General features: G+C 29.0%; 1 protein-coding gene across 1 annotated transcript; it reads left to right on the forward strand.

The window, feature by feature from the left end:
- Nucleotides 1-568: 568 nt before the first annotated feature.
- On the forward strand, nt 569-20,012 carry LOC114125418 (adhesive plaque matrix protein-like). Its single transcript, XM_050207067.1, has 4 exons — nt 569-730; nt 13,527-14,188; nt 18,295-18,391; nt 19,289-20,012. The coding sequence occupies exons 1-4, from the start codon at nt 719-721 to the stop codon at nt 19,934-19,936; spliced, it is 1,419 nt and encodes a 472-aa protein (XP_050063024.1). The 5' UTR covers nt 569-718; the 3' UTR covers nt 19,937-20,012.
- Nucleotides 20,013-23,055: the final 3,043 nt, after the last annotated feature.

Consider the following 23,055-nt stretch of genomic DNA (forward strand, 5'->3'; position numbering starts at 1 on the left):
TTTTATAATTAATTTTTTTTTTTTGTTCAATTTTATTCCTAGTATAAGTTATTTTTTTATCGTGCTTTTTTTTAAAAAATGAATAAGATTTTTTGTTATTTATTATGTTTTAAAATCTGAACCATATTTATTACAAATAGGTTCTAATATTATACAAAATTATATTACTACTTTACAATAGTAGCAAAATAAATGGCGAGTTACGCTGTTACACTAAAACTATGTAAACTTACGTATGCTCTTTACTGACAAAACGTCGGTGTAAAGGTAATAGGTAATGCACATTGCAGTAATAACGTCAGCTCAATTGTTAGCCAACAGGACCAGTTCTACATATATGCATCGAAGCCCAATTTATCGCGATCAAACAATAATAATTCACACTCACTACACACATGTATGAAAAAATGTGCGTAACAACTGTGTGTAATAACCTGATTTCGGTGGTTCGACGATAATATGATAACTATTTCGATAAGATATCGCCCTGGAGGCACACGTCTCGACGCCGGGGTCGCGCAATTCTGAATAATATCATGACTATCTATACGTACTCGGCCCCACCCACCAAACACCCCTCGACCATGGACAATGAGGGCCAAGCCAGACGAACTGCTAGTATATAAACCCGACTACCAGCACCAGAACTTTACATTCAGTCAAAACGTTCAGTGACTTCAACGCACTCAACAACCAAAAAAAACCTTATTTATTCGCCATGGCAATCCAAGTAAGTACACACGTTACTATAATTATTTTTTCCTTTATCAACCTACAACCTTAAATCTAAAAACAAATATTTTTTCGCACATAGAACAATAATATAATTATATTAAAATATTGGAATAAATCCATTACGATATAGATACAGCGGTTTAGATCATTCAACATTTTCGCAACATGTCCTTTTAAAGTTTAGATTATTATATTACATGATTTCTATTAATTGCATTAAATTACAATCATTTCGCATTTCAACGGGTTTCAAATCGTATTCGAGTTTTATTTTAATTCATTCGTTGAATGGAAATTCTGCCTATGGTAATAATATTTATCACCCCAAACAAACACGAAATTATTTAATAATTAACAAATCTACAAGGATATAGGTAACGACCCGACTTGCAATTCTGAGAAGCTAACGCACATTGGCAGGTTACAATCGTTCAAATAAAAATCGTTTATTATCGTACACCTAACAGAATGATAGCTATAGCCAATTTAGATTATAGTCACGTCAGTCATATCGGACATTCCGTTGCACTTAATAATAATTACGATCCGGTCGACGACACGCGTAGGCTCTGAGAAAGTATAATATTATATAATATAGTTCATCTAATTACATTGTAGGTCGGAAGTCGTCGAATCCATATAACGACCTTGATTCTACTAAAGCAATAAGACTTCGTTACTGCAGCCACAGCGTTGAATTAATTGTACCATATATACCCACGCAGTACGCGCTAACTATAAAAAGCCTCGTTTTTCCGTTTTTTCATTTACACAGTTAACACTAAAAAATCTCGATAGACCCCCCCCGTATAGGATGGAGTATAAACTGATGCTGTGATTCAATATTAAACCTAAACATCGTCAATACTGTCCGAATGAACTAAAATAAACTATATATATATAAGACATGAGTACCTACACGTCCTGCAATGATACGCATACGAGGCACATAGCTTATAAAACCACAAATTTTATAGTAACTTATACCTTGATCATTACTTTATTGTTCTATTTTTTCATTTCAGACCGTCGCCGTCTTCGCCTGCGTGCTCGCCGCCGCATTCGCCGCCCCTCCAGCATACCCGGCTCCGGCTGCTTACCCAGCACCAGCCGCCGCCTACCCAGCACCCGCCTACTCGGCACCCGCTTACTCGGCACCCAAGTCTTACGCCCCAGAACCAGCCTACGCCCCAGCCCCATACAACTTCGAATACAGCGTCCACGATGACGCCACATACGACATCAAGAGCCAATCCGAATACAGCGACGGTAACGGATACGTCAAAGGATCCTACAGCCTGGTCGAACCCGATGGTACCAAGAGAATCGTCGAATACACCGCTGACGACTACAACGGTTTCGTCGCCGAAGTGAAGAAAGAAGGCACACCGTCTTACAGCTCCGCCCCGGCCTACAAGCCCGCTTACAAGGCCCCAGCCTACCCAGCTGCCCCAGCCTACCCATCGGCCCCGGCTTACCCATCAGCCGCCCCAGCCTACAAGCCAGCTTACTCCGCACCGGCTTACTCCGCCCCGGCTTACTCCGCACCGGCTTACACCACACCAGCTTACCCAGCTGCCCCAGCCTACCCAGCTGCCCCAGCCTACCCCGCTGCCCCAGCTTACGGATACTCCACCCCCGCCCCAGCCTACAAATCGTACGCTGCCCCAGCATACAAACAATACTAATTTATTATGAATATTAGAAATAAATAATTTATTGTATTTTTGTGTAAATAAAATTTCAAATTGTCAAACACCAAAATATGTTTAAAAACTGTTTTTATTTTTTATTTGGAATATTTTACTTGATCATGTTGGATTATTCGGTGTCTTAGACACATTTAAATTAGATTCACTGATAAAATATATATCTGGACCTGAGTGAAGTGAAACCACATACACGATAGCGTTGGCTATACAGTATACACTATACAGTGATTGCTAACGCAGTGTATGCTATATACTATGGTGTATCAGAATACTTGAAAAGATTATTTTCTTTTATTGTATTCTAATAAAAAGTTTAACGTTGGTGCCCACTGAGATTCGAAGTGGATTCGTCAGCAGGTATCGATGAAATTGCACTATATAAGAGTTAGTGTAAAAAATTGATTGCAACACCTCAAAAATCATCGTCTTTATATCCCTCGGAATAAGCGTCTGTGTAGAAAGAGCCGCTCACCTGGTGTGGGTATAAAGTTGATGTGATAGCCATAGGTATAAGTAAAAGAAAATGCGTCATTCTAATTATAAGCCCAGGTGAAAGAAAACCACTCTACAGTCATCTATTACATTAATTGAGTTATAGGTGCGGTTTGTTCGCTTTTGACTCACCGTGAGTTTCGAGTCTAATATAGCCTCGGACTGTGGTTATTGATATATTATTATTTATTATATAATATAATATAAGTACAGGTAAGTATATCAGATATATGGTCATTAATCGTTTTATTTAAAATAAAAATATATATTTAGTTTCATGGAGTACGTAAGTTAATAAAGTATTCTATTTTTCAATCGAACAGCAATTATTCACTACGCTACCAGACAAAATTAATAATAAACGGCTAACATCTATCACTAGAAAATTAGATATTAATACCTACGAACATATAATTAAAGTGACATTGACATACATATTATAAATATTTCATCATAGTGAACAGCATTTCAATATTAATTATCAGAGCCTACTACGCGTCATTCTGTAGTCAATATAATTAATAAATTAGTGTAACCCACATAACCGTACAGTCATACCTAAAAAAGTTAACGTTTTCTTATTATTTACTATGATAGAAAAAGAAATAAACGTTTTTCATCTGTAAATCATTATACTCATGTCTAGTTAAAAATATAATTGAATTGCAATAATAACGGTGTACCAAAAATAAATATTATGAAACTGCAGTTTAGGTACATGCCGCTCCGTCTATCCAACATGTCTGTTTATGGTACATTTTTTTATAGTTACCCTAATCTGAAATATCTTTATTGAAAGGACGACGCTGAATTGCACGATTTTTTCATCGTTTCATATTAATAGTAATTGTCATTATGACAATAAAGCTGTAAGCAATATTAATTTAACTACCAACATACCCTTATACATTAAAGTACATTTGTATGGCACAAATAGTTTCAAATTTAATTTTAATTTTTTAAAATATGATATAAAATACAATAAAATTATACAAATTATAAATTTCAAATATTATCTACATTAACGTCAAAAATAGCTGACATAAATAAATATAGGTAATGCTTTATATATTATTAATTAAATAATTAATACAATCTACATACTATCGTTCTGCAGTTCATAAAGTAATAAATTAATAAAACAATTGTATCTAAAACAAAAACAAAAAACTTTAAGTAAGTATTAATAAAAATAAATAAATACAATATAGGTAAATTCAATAATTTCGATATATTATATAAACATACATATTATATAAAAATATTAAATAGGTTATTAAATTATGATTTTATACATAGTAAAATATATAGTATATAATATGTAAACTATCTGAATAAAAAATATTACTAAATGAAAAAAAAATCGATGAATTAGAAGTTTGATTTTATTCATCCAAATAGGTAACTTAACTTAATTTATATAAATATAATGAAAATTATCTAACGAAATGAAGTATTATTAACAATTGTAAATACACATAGAGTCAACGGATAGAATCTGGACTTTTTTTAATAGACTTAATCGCTGGAGTCGCCTACTTGGTGCTTACCTATGTAATTAAATTTACTTTATATAAAGTTATTTTTAATTACCTATTACTTATATTATAGATACCTATATTATATAATAATATAGATTGTTGTATTTTTTGTAAATAAAACTATCACTTATGCAAATTGTTTTTATTCCAATTTGAATTATAAAAATATGACGTAATGTAGAGTTGAGTAAACAGTTAAGTTGTGCCATACCTGAACTCGAAAGAGAGCAAGAAGTCAAAATCATTCACATCTCTAAATCATTTCTGATTGTAAAATAACTACCTATTATTACATTCAACTTATTATCATATTAGTTTATATACTAAGCACCTTCAGATGTAATCATATTTACTTTTATATTTTTCAAAATATAATCAAACTTCTCTCATTGCACTTATTTAAATAACTTTAGTTAGCTTGAAGTTTGTTTACTTATACTTTATGTTTAAAATTAAATTTAGACAGTCAATTTTAGTTTGTGTCAGTTATGATTCACAGCCGATTTTTTATTTATTTTTTTATAAACAAAAGTACCTACTTCTAATACTAAGCTATCATTGATCTTTAAAAAAAAAATTTAAACTACATATAATTTTAAAAAAATGATTCCGCCGACACCGTCTACTACTTAAAATTTCATAATTTAAATATATCTTAAATTATCTTTCTTAACTATGACTTATTGTCTTTGATTTCTTAACTTAATTATAATTTTTAATTATTAAAAGTTTGTTTTGGATATTAAATAGTACATTTATGCTATTTTTAAAATATCAAAAAAATATTATTTTGTACGTTTGTATTTAAAAACAATAAAGAATTTAAAAAATATATATATAACCTATATATTTGATAAGTAATTAAATAGATTAATATAACAAACAAGAAGAAAACATTAAATAATATCGAAGTTATTAATACAAATTAAGATTTTGATAAGAATTTAAACCTACTTAAAAATGTTTATTTTTTTTATTTCTGTGTATATTATATTATATGTAATAATAGGTACAACGTACTACACTACAATAATAAAGCTCTAACTGAAATTGAACACTAGAAATAAGATACTCTAAATAAGATTTCATATGAAAATGTACAGTAACTTTATGATCATATTATGTGATTATTTAGATATTTTTTATTTTATGAATTATGATAATTTTGAAAGTAACCACTAACTATAGTAATGTAAATTCTAACATACCGGTTACCAAAATAATATAATTATATAATCTAATAAGGGAGAAAACAAAATGCAATGTCACATTGCTTAATAAAACTACAAGAAAAAGAAGATTATTTTATTATTTTGTGATATTTCAACGACTCGTACATCAATATTTCTTATGACTTATAAAATAATTATTAAATAAAATTGTTTCTTGACCAATGTTTTATTAATAGATTACTTACTTAGATAGAGAAAAAATTGCTTGACGTAGAAATACATATCCAATAATCACAAGCTTTAATTATGCAATATCTTCCTGGCATCTCAGTACATGATAGATATTATCAGAAAAATGAATTTCAATCTAAGAATTATGAGCATTGCATAAAGTGCATAAATTAGTGACAGTAACCGTTCATGCCATCAATTTATTCTAAAAATATCTACAGTACAATTCTGCTATAATTACTTTCTCATTTTCATTTTGTAACAACAAATTTGAACTTAAACAATATGCTTTTAACTAACATTATTATTATGTTTAATTCAATATTCTATATAAATTAAATGTATGTATAATTATGAATATTGAGAAAAATTATTTCATGAAATAATAACTATTTTATATTTTAGACATGACAAATTGAAATTGACAATAAAATTAAGATATATTTCAAACTAATTATTTTTATTATTAATAACTTTGATGAAAACATATTATTTAATAATAGTAATATTAAATTTTAAAAACGGTTTATCACGAAGGTGGTCTAATTAGTTATTATACCCTGACTAAGAAATACATCCAAGTACATCTGAAATGTTATGTTTTTCTTACTTCATAACATATCTTTAATCTGACCTAAAACAACAACTACCTACTTGTATCATGTTGTAGATCTGTTAATGTATTTTTGAAAACTTGCTTCTAATTATTATGAATATTGTAATGAAATTCACATCATAATAATATTCTTGGAAGTTCCCAAGGTTCATGATAAAAGTGTAGTACCTATAATATTTTAAACTATTTAGTAAGTGTAATATTTTAAGAATTTAATAATAATTCCTAAACTTGAGAAAATCTCTTGTTTCTAAAAATATACCTAATATGAAATATATTTGTATTTATATTATAATAAGAAAAAAATATACTCTCTATAGTCTATATTGCTAAATCTTATTATAATATGAATTTGTAAGGTTTAGTACGTAACAAATTATCAAACTGCAAATATAACTACTGAGAGTTACAATATAACTGTATTAGAATTAAAATTGTTAAATTAAATTAAAAATTGTTATTTTACCAACATTTATTCTTTGATTGTAATAATAAATATTTTTAATCTTTAACTGATTCAGACTCATTTATAGATCACAATTTAACCAGGGAACACAGATCAAAAACATGGTCTCCATTATTTAGAATAATAATAAGTTATACAATATAATATTGTCGTAATAATTTGCAATGTTTGTATTAATACGTGATAATGTAACATAAATTAAGTTCAGGTTGAATATTAATTTTTTGGATCAAACTGATGACTAAAATACTAAAATTTAAAATATATTATGACAGTTTATTACAATAATTTTTTTTTTAAATAATTAATTATTTAAGATTTGCAAGACTAGGTACCAAAAATCAAATTATAGGAATGAATAGTATAGAGCAGTAGTTCTTGACCGGTGTTACTTAATATAAGTGTTCCGACAAAATTTTTAAACCAATAGAAAAAATTTTATTTAGTATTTCTATTTTCATTTTCTTAACATTTTGACATTTAAAACAAAACACAATGATATAAGTAAGACGTTTTACTGACATATTTGCAAACTGTTTTATGTTATACATTTGTTGTTTAATATATTAAACGATTAATAATTAATAAAATTACTGTTTTATTTTACGGCTGTGTTCCGTAAAAACCTCATAAAATGTTAAGTGTTCCGTCATTCGAAAAAGATTAAGAACCACTGGTATAGAGTATAGACTATAGAATCATGTTTTCATTATGTCCAGTAATTAAATAATAACTTTAAGTCTAAATTAAGTACAATCCTTAATATTTTCTCATTATTATGTGCATTTAATACATACTTAATGTGGTTAAAACACTAATTTACTGAACATTCTCCAGTGAGAAGTAACAGCTGAATAACATATTTATGTTTATTGACTCGACAACTTTGCTACCTACTCACAACTGCGTTCGAAACGTAATTTATTTAAATGAGATTAAACCTATATGGCTACCTATATCGTTATATCGTTAGACGTCGATAAACGAGATGATATCGTCAATTAGATATTAATATTGTAAATACGTTAGTACCTAGTTAGAAGTTACTTCGTAATTTTTAGCAAAACATAGACGTCCAGAGACGTTGAATGTCGAAATATTCGAAATAATAACTATATGCAATAACAATATAATATAATAATAAATAATATTCGATTTTTAATAATACCAGTTATTGATATCTACGATTTCATATTACTATGTTACTAACTGCATTATAGTGCACGCCACGATATGCATAATAATGATCATTATCACCAGTGCAGTAGGTAACGAAAATATCCATATTATGATGCTGTAGTGTAAACATATTGTATTATCTTCAAAATTGCAATAATATGACTGCAGTAAATTATGATGGTGTCGCGAAAGAAATTATATTGATGTACATGGTTTATTATGTTATGATAATTTGATAGATAATACACGAATACGTCATACATATGATATTTTGTCATTTTTTGACATGTACTGCATATTTCTGTATTTTACCATTTTTTATTGCATATATACGTTTTTTAAAACACAATATGTAATATTTTGCTAATTTTAGTTAAAATAACGTAAGATTTACAGTTATATTTTTAGTTTGTGTAATATGACGAAGTCGTTTTCTTTTTTCTTTCGAAAATCTAAAATAAACATTCGTACCTAGTACAAATGTACAATGTAATGCGAATGCTTTTGGTATGTTTAGTCACATAATTTATTTAATACAAATATTTTTAATATTAATTTTTCAAATACGTTCAAATAACTTCAAAAAATAAAATATAAAAAATAATATCATTTTATGTAAACACCTATATAAAATATAATGTAAATAAAATACTTTTTAATCGATTTATTTTTGTATATTTTTTAATTTAAAGGGCATATTCCTACAAAATAAGAGCATAAATGCATATTTTTGAGTGCATATTCCTTAGGTTTTTAGAGCATATAAATCCGGGCCCTAATTATTACTATATGCAAATATTTCTGATTTAATAAAAAAAAAAGTATTATTCGACAGGGGTCTACTATTGTTTAATATCCGTTGTGGGCCCGGGGCCATGGCCCCCTCTGGCCCCCCTTAATCCGGGCTTGTATCTACAGCAAATAAAAACTTTTTTAAACCATAAATTCCAAATGTCCAGTATAATATTAATTTAAGAAATATGTATTGTAAATCACCTAAGTATAAATAATTTTGTTATTTATTTTAAATTTGTATTTAAAATATTTCTTAACTATGAATATTAGCCGAAAAATTGGTATTGCGTTGGATACATTCTTCTTCTTTTTCAAATGACAATGAAAAAACGTTTGCTGAGATTTAAAAAGTAATGAAAGTCAATGTTTCAACTGTTTCAAACTTTATAACCGCTGTTGTACAAATGTACAATCACATTACAATATTAAACATGGGCGACTTTCCATTAATATAAATACCGGTGTGGATCAATCGTCAGATACACGATACACCTGTGTGGTGTGATATCACTGTCCAAGTGGAGTGTAAATGAATTAATCAGATGGAAAATGCTATTAAATGCATAATAATATAAAGATAAACTATCTATTTTAAGTTGTGCTTATAATCCAAATGGTACACGTCATTCGTACGTAATATTGATTATTGGCTACGAACACGGACGACTCAAGCGTACTGGACTCGGCTCCTAGGACAAACATTTTGCAAATTGTTCGCTCCAGCGTTGAGTCCTATACTCCTATCTATATTATTCAGATCACAGTATCCAAACGGTGGTGTGTTTAAAAGTATAGTATAGATAGGATAACAAAACTTTCAACACCTCTGGCCATTAAAACTATTATTGATATTATATAAATAAGCAACAACTTAATCATTTCGAATATTACGATAACCAAAACTAAATTGTTCATAAAAAAAAATACACCTCTAGCAATATACTCACGGGTACCTATATTAAAGATTAGGTACAAATAAAAAAAAAAACCATACGCCATGTACAACACATATTTCTGTACTATACCTCTACACACTTGTAATTTTATAGTGTGATGTGTAAATTCTTATACAAGAACAATTTCAAATTATATAGGTAGCATAGTTTATTGCTTATTACTTATTAGCGTACCCGCGTTCTCACTTTATTCATTTTTAAAACTGGCAACTTAAACTGTGGTTAAAATTTGTTAACTTTTTTCTACTTGATTATATAATATAAAATCAACGATTTTAAATTAAAAAACAACTTCAATATAAATATAATATTTATGTCACGATATTTTATATGAACTTTAAAATAACAGAGCAATGAAAAATAAAAAGCCACAGAAAAAAATTCCACAATGAAATATGTTTTAATCATACATAACTGGTGCTATTTCTTAATTCTTATGTATAGGAAATCATCATTTCCCAATTTCTCAAAAGTACCTTTTAGGTAACTTCTCTATACAATTTGTTTCGAACTCGGCTGTCGTGGCTACTGGCTACCACCCAGTTTACCACAGTATAAAACTGGTTTCGACGGGTAAACCGATATCTGTATATAGTGTATACAGTATGGTCACGTAGGTATACAATAAACCCACCTATGAGTATCGCGAATAAGCCGAGTAAAAGTACCCATTTGGTGTTTCGCAACGCACTATACCTATATCCGTTATTGGCGTTATTATTTATTTCAAATATCGTTGTGTTTTATTAGCATTGCTTTATAATCGTTGATAAGTATCCATTAATAAATAATAATATCGACGACATTAGTCGTCTGAACCGAATCATTTGTCAGTCTGACATTTTGACTATAGATATCTATTAAAAAATAAAATGAAGGACGCGTGAACCGTTTTGGTCATTTTGGCATTTTCAATAGAGCACAACATATTTTGGATAGTTATTGTTATCGCAATAATTGCTGTACAATATTTTGGGTACTTGAGGATCGTGCAAATGTGCCACCCGCCACAGTAGCAGGAAACGTGACTGAATAATTCTTTCCACTATTATAGATAATAAGATAAATAGACAATTATTTTTAATGACTTTCTTAGCATATTGTCGTAGACACAATTAATTGATAAAATAATTGTTATTAACAAACATTACATACATTTTTCAATGTCAAACTCCAATCACAACCAAATAATGTTCTAGTTTCACGTCTATATACATTCTACACGATAAACCAGTCTCTTGTTTAAAACGGTTGTTGCGTAAATATCTCCACCAACATAAACCATTAATGAAATAATTAAATTACTTTATAAATCTTTGGATCTAAAAAAGAAGGATACATTTTGATAAAATTTCATTATAAAAATCATAGCAAAGTTAATATAGTATAATATGCATTATACAATATTATACCTACTATATAGGTTTATTAGGATTTATTGGCTACAAACTAATTAAGATTGCTACCTCAAAAAATTATTAAAAACATAATATCTAAATTTAGGAGTATAACAGTACTGATTATTGCGAGTATTAAATTTTGATAAAAATTAACAAACTTCCAAAAATGCAAAAAATAAATAAATAAACATATAAGTACATTTTATACTTATGAAATTATTATAGATACTTGTAGTATACACTAAAAAAATAAATTATATAAAATCAATACTTAAGCAAGGATCTACCTCAAGTACATAATGAAAAATAGTATACATTTATGATTATCGTCTACGGGATTTATTTTAGAAATTATTGTTGTTGTTTTGTTTTATTTTTTATTTTTTATTTTATTTTTTGTTTTTTTTAATTCAATAAAAATGTTTAAAACTTTAAAATGCTTTTAATGGAAAATTGTTAATACTGAACAGTGTTATTTGCGTTAAATAAACAAATATTCAAATAGATCAATTTGAATGTTTTAAAGTAAATTAGAACGATAGAAACTATAATTATAAATTATAATTATGGTTTCTGTCTTATAATTATATAATCACAGTTACTTATTGATATTTTGATACACCTATATTTATGTATTATATAATATTATAATACCTTCTATAAAATATATTCCAAAACTGATAAATTTTTTAGATAAATTCTGATTAAATACCAACTATTTTTAAATTTCTTAAACCAAATAATATATAATGATTTAAAGTAAAAAGTTTTTTTTAATTTAAATTGCATCAAAAATGTTTCATGACTATTTTTAAGAACTGTGATCTTTAAATTACAATGACATTTATATAGAATTACGACTATATTATTTATGGATTTAATTGGATATATCGTCATGTATCCATCATGTACTGATATATATATATTTATGATGATCAGGCAATAAGCTTAGATTTATTTTAAGTACGTTTCGTTAATTTTATGAATTCGAATGCAAGGTTACGGGTAGGTATCAGTAATACGCCCCGCTATGCTTCTATATCGTTGTGAATGGTCGCTTACCACCAGACATCGAGTCATAGCCGGCGGCTGTAAACTCTACGCTCGGATAAGCGTATATATAAAGCAGATCGCCGTCGACAAACTTTACACTCAGTCAACGTTCAGTGAATCAAACACACTCAACAACCAAAAAAATAACTTATTTATTTACCATGGCAATCCAAGTAAGTGTATTCAACGCTCTTGTATATTACTCTTACGTATATAATAAGTTATATTATTTTTTTTAAATTATTATAATATGTACGTTTTATCGTTCGATAATAAAAACCAATCGTTTCGAAACTTTTTAAACTTTATCGAGCTTATAACGCGTCAAATGATATGCCTATAAATACAACTTTAGTTTTAACACATTGTTATTGGTTCTATTTTACATTTTATCTACCGTATTTTATATTTTACTTTTTAATATCATTCAAAAATTTGATGTACAATTTTTTTAGTGAATACTTTTAATTTAAATAATGCAGTTCACGACAAATAACGTTTCTTTTCATTTTCGATACTGTTCATGTTTAATTTAAAATACCAAAGCATACGGTCACTAATGTCATGTTCATAGGACATTTAAGTACGAGTCTTATAATACGATTAACCCGTTCTCGAATAATCATTCATGTAAGTCAATACGGAATAAGGATTTTTGAAAAACCCAGTCATGAATACATTTGTTCGGTGGATAATGGCAATAGAATTCAGCCCTTCGGGTCGAGTGCTCGATGCTTATAAATTACAGGGCGGTTGCCGATCTACGAGAAAGCGTTTCAATTAATTAACGTGATAGTCATTTTATCGTTAGATAATATAATATAATAGAACGTCATCTAACCTTGTCCTCTAAATTGTGTAACTATAACAATATTAAATCGATTTTTCATAACTACAGATAAGGTTAAAATAATAATAATATCGCGTTATACATCAATCATTGTTCTTGGACTGGTTCTAGGAGATGGTATATATATTATACCACAGTAAGTACACTATAAAATCGACCATTGCCGGTGCGTTGATTTGATAAGACCAAAAAAAATATGTACGCAATATTTTAACAGAACCAGATAATAATAAACCTAAGAATAATATCTAAGAATGTGACACGGCGTCACTTGAAATTATCTAATAATGTCATAATATCATTAACTTGTGCCATTCTCCTGTTGCAGACCGTCGCCGTCTTCGCCTGCGTGCTCGCCGCCGCATTCGCCGCCCCTCCAGCATACCCGGCTCCGGCTGCTTACCCAGCACCAGCCGCCGCCTACCCAGCACCCGCCTACTCGGCACCCGCTTACTCGGCACCCAAGTCTTACGCCCCAGAACCAGCCTACGCCCCAGCCCCATACAACTTCGAATACAGCGTCCACGATGACGCCACATACGACATCAAGAGCCAATCCGAATACAGCGACGGTAACGGATACGTCAAAGGATCCTACAGCCTGGTCGAACCCGATGGTACCAAGAGAATCGTCGAATACACCGCTGACGACTACAACGGTTTCGTCGCCGAAGTGAAGAAAGAAGGCACACCGTCTTACAGCTCCGCCCCGGCCTACAAGCCCGCTTACAAGGCCCCAGCCTACCCAGCTGCCCCAGCCTACCCATCGGCCCCGGCTTACCCATCAGCCGCCCCAGCCTACAAGCCAGCTTACTCCGCACCGGCTTACTCCGCCCCGGCTTACTCCGCACCGGCTTACACCACACCAGCTTACCCAGCTGCCCCAGCCTACCCAGCTGCCCCAGCCTACCCCGCTGCCCCAGCTTACGGATACTCCACCCCCGCCCCAGCCTACAAATCGTACGCTGCCCCAGCATACAAACAATACTAATTTATTATGAATATTAGAAATAAATAATTTATTGTATTTTTGTGTAAATAAAATTTCAAATTGTCAATACGATGTTTTGTTTTTTTTTCTTTTTTTTGGTTAGTCTCGCCATCATAATATTGATATGTGAAATCTGAATTTTTGGTCTTTAAACTATATTTTATGAATTTAAAATTTAAGTTTTTAGATTTTCGTGAACTATAGTAAAAATGGATGTAATAGCTGATAATCTAATAACATTGTCTATATCACGGTCGTAACAACATATGCACGTTAAAGCATTATAGAATTATTATTACATTATCGCCAGTTTTTTTATAGACTTACAATCACAATACATTAACAACATTAGATATGTACAGTGTACACTGACTAAATTATGTATTGCATTTTTTTTTTTGTTTATGCACATTGACAAGATTGGTACCAGTTCTAGTAAAAATAAAAAAAAGTTGAATAGAAATTATACTAGAATAATATTGCTTTTGATATTTCACATCAATATATCAAAGATATACACTTATCTCGCACTATATTCAGATGTATATTTTGATTCTATTTTAAATTCTGAGCGCAGTAAAAAATATATTGATTTAACAATGACATGCGTTTTTCGAAAAGGTAGGTTACATTGAAACTTGAAATGTAGCCTATTTCACAGTATTTAATTTTTTTAATTCATTTATACATACATATATATAATATATAATATACATATTATTTTAAACGAATGTTAATTATGTTTTAAAAACCATCTATGATGTGGATTCTGAATAGCTGTTATCATTTATTTTTTCTATTTAATAGCCTTAAAAGTATCTACGTTAATTTAACGGATTATTGTCGGTAATACTCAGTAGCTGGATGCCTTTCCAAGAGAATGAACTTCACATTATTTTTATGGTGTATTATGATAATTTATAAGACAAATAAATTCCAATATCATCATAAATATATGGTGCGTATTATTGTGGTACCTACTACTTATATAAATGGTATTGATGTCGATCAAATAAGGAGTAAAGTTTAGGCAATTAAATGTACATATGATTTTCACACGCGTGAACCGTGCATGAATTTAAATGTGTAAATTGACATTAATGTTAGTTAGTTAGCTATAATATTACACTTATAGTTTGTTATCGGCGGCTCATAGTCCGTTATTGTGTATTTGTATGAGTGACTTTGTATATAATAAATATTTATTAGTCCGTACTTAATTGTTCCATAAAATTTCTATAGATTTCTATAGATAATGTTATTATTATTAACAATCGGAAATCACAGTTAGCTACTCGTTATCTCTGTCTTTCCACAACCAAGAAATTAGTAGAAGTAGTAGTAGTAGTAATAGTAAGAAGAAATTCATTAAAACTTCTATTTTTATAATTGAGTTTTGAAAATTTAATATAAGATTCCTTATAAGTATTTAATACTGAAAATATAAAATAGACATATAAAGGCAATTTTTTTTCATAAAAAAATTCAGTTCAAATTTCGACTAAATGACTTATTTAAATATTAAAGGATAAATAATGATGTTAATTATTTTGTCATAATTTAAAAACATTATTCGTGGATCTTAAAACTTTTATTTATATTATTATAAATTTTACTATACACAATGACTTTTTTAATTGTTTTTAACTGTTTATATAAATAACCATATTAATGACTGAAAATTGGTGAAATTTTATATAATTGTTATTTATTACAAGAAACTGTACCTAGGTTTAACTTAAAATTTTAAAACAGATGACCATTTTTTAATCTTTTAATATGCTAATTGTCATGTATTACTATCACGTACTAGTTACATAAATTTATATCGTTATTCGTTATCATATGAAATTATACGATAAACGGCTATTATAATTAATTTTAACTGATAAATGGGTACCTACAACGCTGTATCGTCAATTCAAGTTATTTTATATAATATGCTAAATTATTGATATACGTAATACTGGTGATGTGCCACATGCCGTGATACTAACGTACGCATGGTAAGGAAATTTATGCACACGCATACGCAAAAGTCAGTGATCGAATCACAATTTAGATTTTAGATGAAATGTTTATATAAAAAAAACTCTCATCCTTTATAAAATAATCGGATTTCGTTAATTTTTATTTAATTTAAATGATAAGAATTTATTGCAGATCGATTCAAAACCTGAATTAGTATTTTACTTTGAACAGTGTTGGAAAAATACGTTTCAAAATAATAAATTTACATAATTTAAATGCATATTAATTCAGCTTCAATAATATTAATTTTGAAAAATCGGCCTCTGATCTGACCTCAAAAATAGTATCTTCTTTTAAATAAAAGAATAAATTATCAAATCCGACTATTCTACAGAAATTGTTCAGAGAATTTTTCATGTAAGTCATGTTTTTATATGAAAAATAATACAATAATACAATAATCAAGGCTAGGATTCTTATGCAATAAAAAATTGTAAAATATGCATTTTAATTTTTAAAAGATACACACCCAAATATGGTTATAAAAATATATTTATTTCAAGAAATACATCAGTGATTAGCTGATTGTCATATAATATTTACCTATAATTGAGATTAAAAATTAAAAATTATTCATTTATTTTTTGAGTTAATTAATTATTATTTTAGTAATACAATTTGTAATTCTCAATCAATAGTAGAAATATGTGTTTTATATCCTACGACCACATATATTTTAAATTTTCAAATGTAAATGATCGGGCTAATGTACATATAGTATATTTGACAGTAAGATTGTATTTATAACAATAAAATTTATGTTTGACCAAAAAACCAATTTATATATTTTGATCAGTTTAGTTATTATCGACTTAAATACAATAAATTCTATCATACTAAATATGCAAAAATATGCATTAAGTTCAATATAATAATATTCAAAATCATGCAAAATAAAAATAGTACTATTTTCATCACAATAATATTATAAATCACTCAGCGAATATTACTCACTTAAATTCTATTTGAACGTAGCAAAAAAAAACATGCTATTGCATGTAAATCCTAGCCCTGATAATAATATTGCTCTTAGAGTCGCGAGAAAGTATAACGCCTGTTAAACTCAAGCATAGGCCACACAACTTGTCGACACTTCACAGCAGTTGTGTATAATTTAGCCATATTAGTGGCGTCAGGAACTAATTTTTTGGGAGCAATAATTGCCCCAAACAATTTTAGTTGGGTGGGTAATTTCTTTAGATCGTAATAATATTTTTGTATTTAAAAATCATAATGTATAAATATTATAAATGTTATTAATATTATAATGTATTGTTTTTAATAGGTATTTAATATATAGAATATAGATATATCGAAAGGTTTTTTTATGGGTGGGTAAATTCAATGTTGTGAAAAAAATGTTCATGACGCCACTGGCCATATAGATTTTTATTTTAAGTTAGCATTTTCATCCAACTGACTAGTTTTTATCAAAATATAACTATAAAACAACTATACAAATATCGAAACTTTTAAACTTTTGCAACCATTGGTTTTAAAATAATGAAATACTTATTTTAAATTAAAAAAAAAAACCGTGGTAACTTTAGTTAGCACCAGTATTATTATCATAAATATATATTATTATCATTATTACCTATTAGTTATTACTATAGGGTTCAGATTTAAAACAATTTTAAAATATCAAAAACATATAGGCATATTCTTTTTATAAATATTAAATTATAATGCTGTTAAATTTAGATGTTTAAATTAAAAATAACGATTCTTGTCATTATTTGTAAGTGATTTTTCCGAATTTCGATGTTTAATTTTACTACACTTAACAAAATATATATTATGTTATTGAGTCTATTTAGTACACACATCATTAATGACATATATCTTGGTTAATTAATAGTGTAATTACTAATTTTCTATAATTAGTGCGATTTATAATTTTGGCATTATTGAAGAGCTTTAACTCAAGGTTATGGCACAGAAACGCCCTTGTTGTGAACGGCCGCGACACCACCACCAGCAGATATGTAGCATACTCATTAGAAACTATCACACCTATTTACCATTCACCGCGTTAGTCGGAGTGGGTGGACATACAAAATCGTATATAAAGCGGACGATCGTCTATGGACTTTACACTCAGTCAACGTTCTATCAACACACTCAACAACCAAAAAAAAATTTATTTATTCAACAACATGGCATTCCAAGTAAGTACCTACTTATATATAAATACTTTTTATACTTTTACAGTAGGTAGTTAAAAATTATATTTTTGTTTTGCTGACCAGCTATAAAAATAGCTAGTATCTAGTATGAAATTCTGTACCAATGTCTATTAGTTATTACTCACATCTTTTAACGCTACAGAAATATTGAAATTTGAAGAGCAAATCTATTTTACTAATCGAGTACAATTATTGTCACTATTTGTACACTCCTGTTCAGATTTCATTACGTGATACAATTCGTTTAGAGTAAATTTTGTTTTAAATTAAATTATAAAGATTTAAAAAACTTTATAATATGTATTCTGTACGATACTGAAAAGTAGATATTCTAACATTGATCTAGTTATTTTGTAATTTTATACATAATATAAAAGCATAACTTTAATAGCTCTAAATAGGCACTGACTTCGTTTTAAAAAGTGGATTGTCCCAAGTATTTAGTATACGAGAAAGTTATACAATTATTTATATTAATTATATTTTATTTTATTCAAATATTCAATTACATCCAATTATTCATATTCGCGCGTTAGGTTATAGAATGGTTAGATACCATTGTTAAATACATTGTTTGTATTACAGTCACAGGCATCGAAAGAATTTTGTGACTGTACCTATGTACTACTAATACTATTATATACATAAATATATTTAAATCTATAACCTAATAATTATTATTTTAATAATTTATAATACACTGGTGTACGATATTAAAACATTGATATAGCAATATCGTCGGCAGTGTATTTGTTTGTTGACAATATCGAAATTATGTGTAAATGTAATTTATTTTATCACATCGTCAGGAAAAATTTAATGTCGCCCCTATCTCAGACGACACATTATTACAACGTTATTGTGTCTTTCTCGTTGCAGACCGTCGCCGTCTTCGCCTGCGTGCTCGCCGCCGCATTCGCCGCCCCTCCAGCATACCCGGCTCCGGCTGCTTACCCAGCACCCGCCGCCGCCTACCCAGCACCCGCCTACTCGGCACCCAAGTCTTACGTCCCAGAACCAGCCTACGCCCCAGCCCCATACAACTTCGAATACAGCGTCCACGATGACGCCACATACGACATCAAGAGCCAATCCGAATACAGCGACGGTAACGGATACGTCAAAGGATCCTACAGCCTGGTCGAACCCGATGGCACCAAGAGAATCGTCGAATACACCGCTGACGACTACAACGGTTTCGTCGCCGAAGTGAAGAAAGAAGGCACACCGTCTTACAGCTCCGCCCCGGCCTACAAGCCCGCTTACAAGGCCCCAGCCTACCCAGCTGCCCCAGCCTACCCATCGGCCCCGGCTTACCCATCAGCCGCCCCAGCCTACAAGCCAGCTTACTCCGCACCGGCTTACTCCGCCCCGGCTTACTCCGCACCGGCTTACACCACACCAGCTTACCCAGCTGCCCCAGCCTACCCAGCTGCCCCAGCCTACCCCGCTGCCCCAGCTTACGGATACTCCACCCCCGCCCCAGCCTACAAATCGTACGCTGCCCCAGCATACAAACAATACTAATTTATTATGAATATTAGAAATAAATAATTTATTGTATTTTTGTGTAAATAAAATTTCAAATTGTCAAACACCAAAATATGTTTTAAAACTGTTTTTATTTTTTAATTGGAATATTTTACTTGATCATGTTGGACTATTCGGTGTCTTACATACATATAAATCGGATTCACCGATCTAGAGCCTACGCGATAGCGTTGACTGTAATCTGATCGCTAACACGGCGTGTGCTATATATTATGGTATATCACAATACGTGAAACGGTTATTTTCTTTTATCGGGCTCTAATAAAAAGTTTAACGTTGATGCCCAGTGAGAAGCAGAGTGGATACGTCAGCAGGTATAGACAAAAAACAGTGTATACGAGCTGTTTACGGGCCGAGCATGATCTGTGAGCAGTAGTTTTGACTTTGGAGACCCCTGGTGTAGAGCAGTACCTTTACAGCGTTCAAAAGTCAAAGTTAGTAGATTTACACAATATTGAAAATATCCATACATTTTTATTGAGCTTACAATATATTTATATATATACAATATTCTTACATTATATAATGTATTTTACTTGTACGGTTATAATATACCTATGTGCGGCAGGGTGTTACCAATTTTGGCGTACAAAGATTAAGCATGAAATTGTTTAGAAACTGAGTTCGGAATTGCAATCTCTGCGAACTGCGGAGGCAGATACTAATGCTTACCACCAAGACGTGTCTTTGAATTAAGACACATGCATAAAATATGTACAATATACGTATAAAGTGTTTGCAGTACTACAATGCGCTAAAGGCGTACATTTTGAATAACTTTAGTTAGTTAGAAAATGCATTAACACACGCTTAATTCAAGTATATTTTGTAGTTGGATTTCATTACTTGATAAATTAATGCTAAATTATACGTACCTATATTATATTTATGAATATAATTATGTTTATACTATATATTATATATACATATACGATATACAGGTATATATTATGTTTTTGTACACTAATAAATGCAATTGTTATTAAACATTTATTTTTTTATCAATATTGGTAAAGAAAGGTTTAGAAGTTTAAGTTTTAACCCTTTCTCATTGAACATAATACATTTTACAGTATAATAATCCATAAAAAAAGCCTTAAACACTTAAAAAAAACTTAATTTTGTTTTATAAATTAATAATGATTTATATAATATAAATAGTATGAGTGATCAGTAAATACTAAGTAAATACTATAAAACTAATATTTAGATATTTAGGTAGTATTAGCTTAGGTTATTATTAAAAATTAGGTATTATTTAATGTATGATAAATATTTTATGAAGTAAGTATCCAATAATGTATTAAATATAAATCGCATAAGTATCTAATGATATTAAAAATATTACAGCTGCATTTACCCATTTACGTGTATATTTACGCACGATCCATCACAGACGAAAGTATATAATATACGTATATAGTATTAATTATATATTTTTTAATAATAAATAATAATAATAATGTTTTAGATTCTGAACGAAGTGATGAATTGGTTGTAATTCAAAAACTAATCACTGAAAATACTTGAAATTTTCACCAAATGTTAATGTCAGTAGTATCTGTATATAGTTAAATTTTCAAAAAATTTTGACTTTTTTTGAGTTATTTATAGACCACTGAAATTTTCGATTTTTTTGAGAAATTTTTTTTAAAATGTCGATAAAAAATTTTTGGATGACCAAAAAGTTTTGAAAATTTAATACAAGGTTCCTTATAAGTTCTTTTTATTGTAGCTAAAAAAAATTAAAAATCGTTAGTCACAATTTTTTTTTATAAGAGTTTATACTTTATAGTTCAAATTTTTACGAAATCTGTCGAAAACGTGAAAATTTGCAAGTAATTTTGAAGTTGAAAAATCATAAAATCTTTTTCTTTTATAACTAAGTTTTGAAAATTTGGTACAAGGTTCTCCATACATTTTTCTTCAAATATCTGTAAAAAAAACTCTACCGGATTCAGACAAAAAATTTTTATGAGTGTTTGAAATTTAAATTTTTACAAAACCGCGTTAAATAACGGTTTAGCCTCAAACGATTTTTGATATTTGTTATAATTCAAAAAGTATAAGTCGTAGATACTTGAAAATTTTACCAGTTATTTAGATTGGCATTTTATTTACTTGATTTAATTTTCAAAATATTTTGAGTTTTTTTGAGCTATTTATAAACAACTGAAATTTTCAATTTTTCTTGAAAAACTTTTTTGAAGGGTCGATAAAATTTTTTTGGCCCTATCAAAATACTTGAAAATTTTATACAAAGTTCCTCATATGTTATTCTTATAGTGATTAAAAAACTATAAGAATACATAGGCACAATTTTTTTTTATAAGAGTTTATACTTTATAGTTCAAATTTTTACGAAATCTGTCGAAAACGTGAAAATTTGCAAGTAATTTTGAAGTTGAAAAATCATAAAATCTTTTTCTTTTATAACTAAGTTTTGAAAATTTGGTACAAGGTTCTCCATACATTTTTCTTCAAATATCTGTAAAAAAAACTCTACCGGATTCAGACAAAAAATTTTTATGAGTGTTTGAAATTTAAATTTTTACAAAACCGCGTTAAATAACGGTTTAGCCTCAAACGATTTTTGATATTTGTTATAATTCAAAAAGTATAAGTCGTAGATACTTGAAAATTTTACCAGTTATTTAGATTGGCATTTTATTTACTTGATTTAATTTTCAAAATATTTTGAGTTTTTTTGAGCTATTTATAAACAACTGAAATTTTCAATTTTTCTTGAAAAACTTTTTTGAAGGGTCGATAAAATTTTTTTGGCCCTATCAAAATACTTGAAAATTTTATACAAAGTTCCTCATATGTTATTCTTATAGTGATTAAAAAACTATAAGAATACATAGGCACAATTTTTTTTTATTAGCATTTGAAGTTCAAATTTTGACGAAAATTCGTTAAAATTATGAATATTTGCAAATTATTTTGTAGGTATAATTCATAAAAATGTTTGTATAGGTAGCTAAGAGTTGAAAATTTAATACAAGATTTTTCATAAGTTTAGCTTACAATAATTATAAAAGAACTTAAATTTTGCTGTATTCAGGCCATTAAAACATAAACCACCTTTTTCA

This window comes from Aphis gossypii, chromosome X, assembly GCF_020184175.1.
Source record: "Aphis gossypii isolate Hap1 chromosome X, ASM2018417v2, whole genome shotgun sequence".
Classification (NCBI taxonomy): Eukaryota; Metazoa; Arthropoda; class Insecta; order Hemiptera; family Aphididae; genus Aphis; species Aphis gossypii.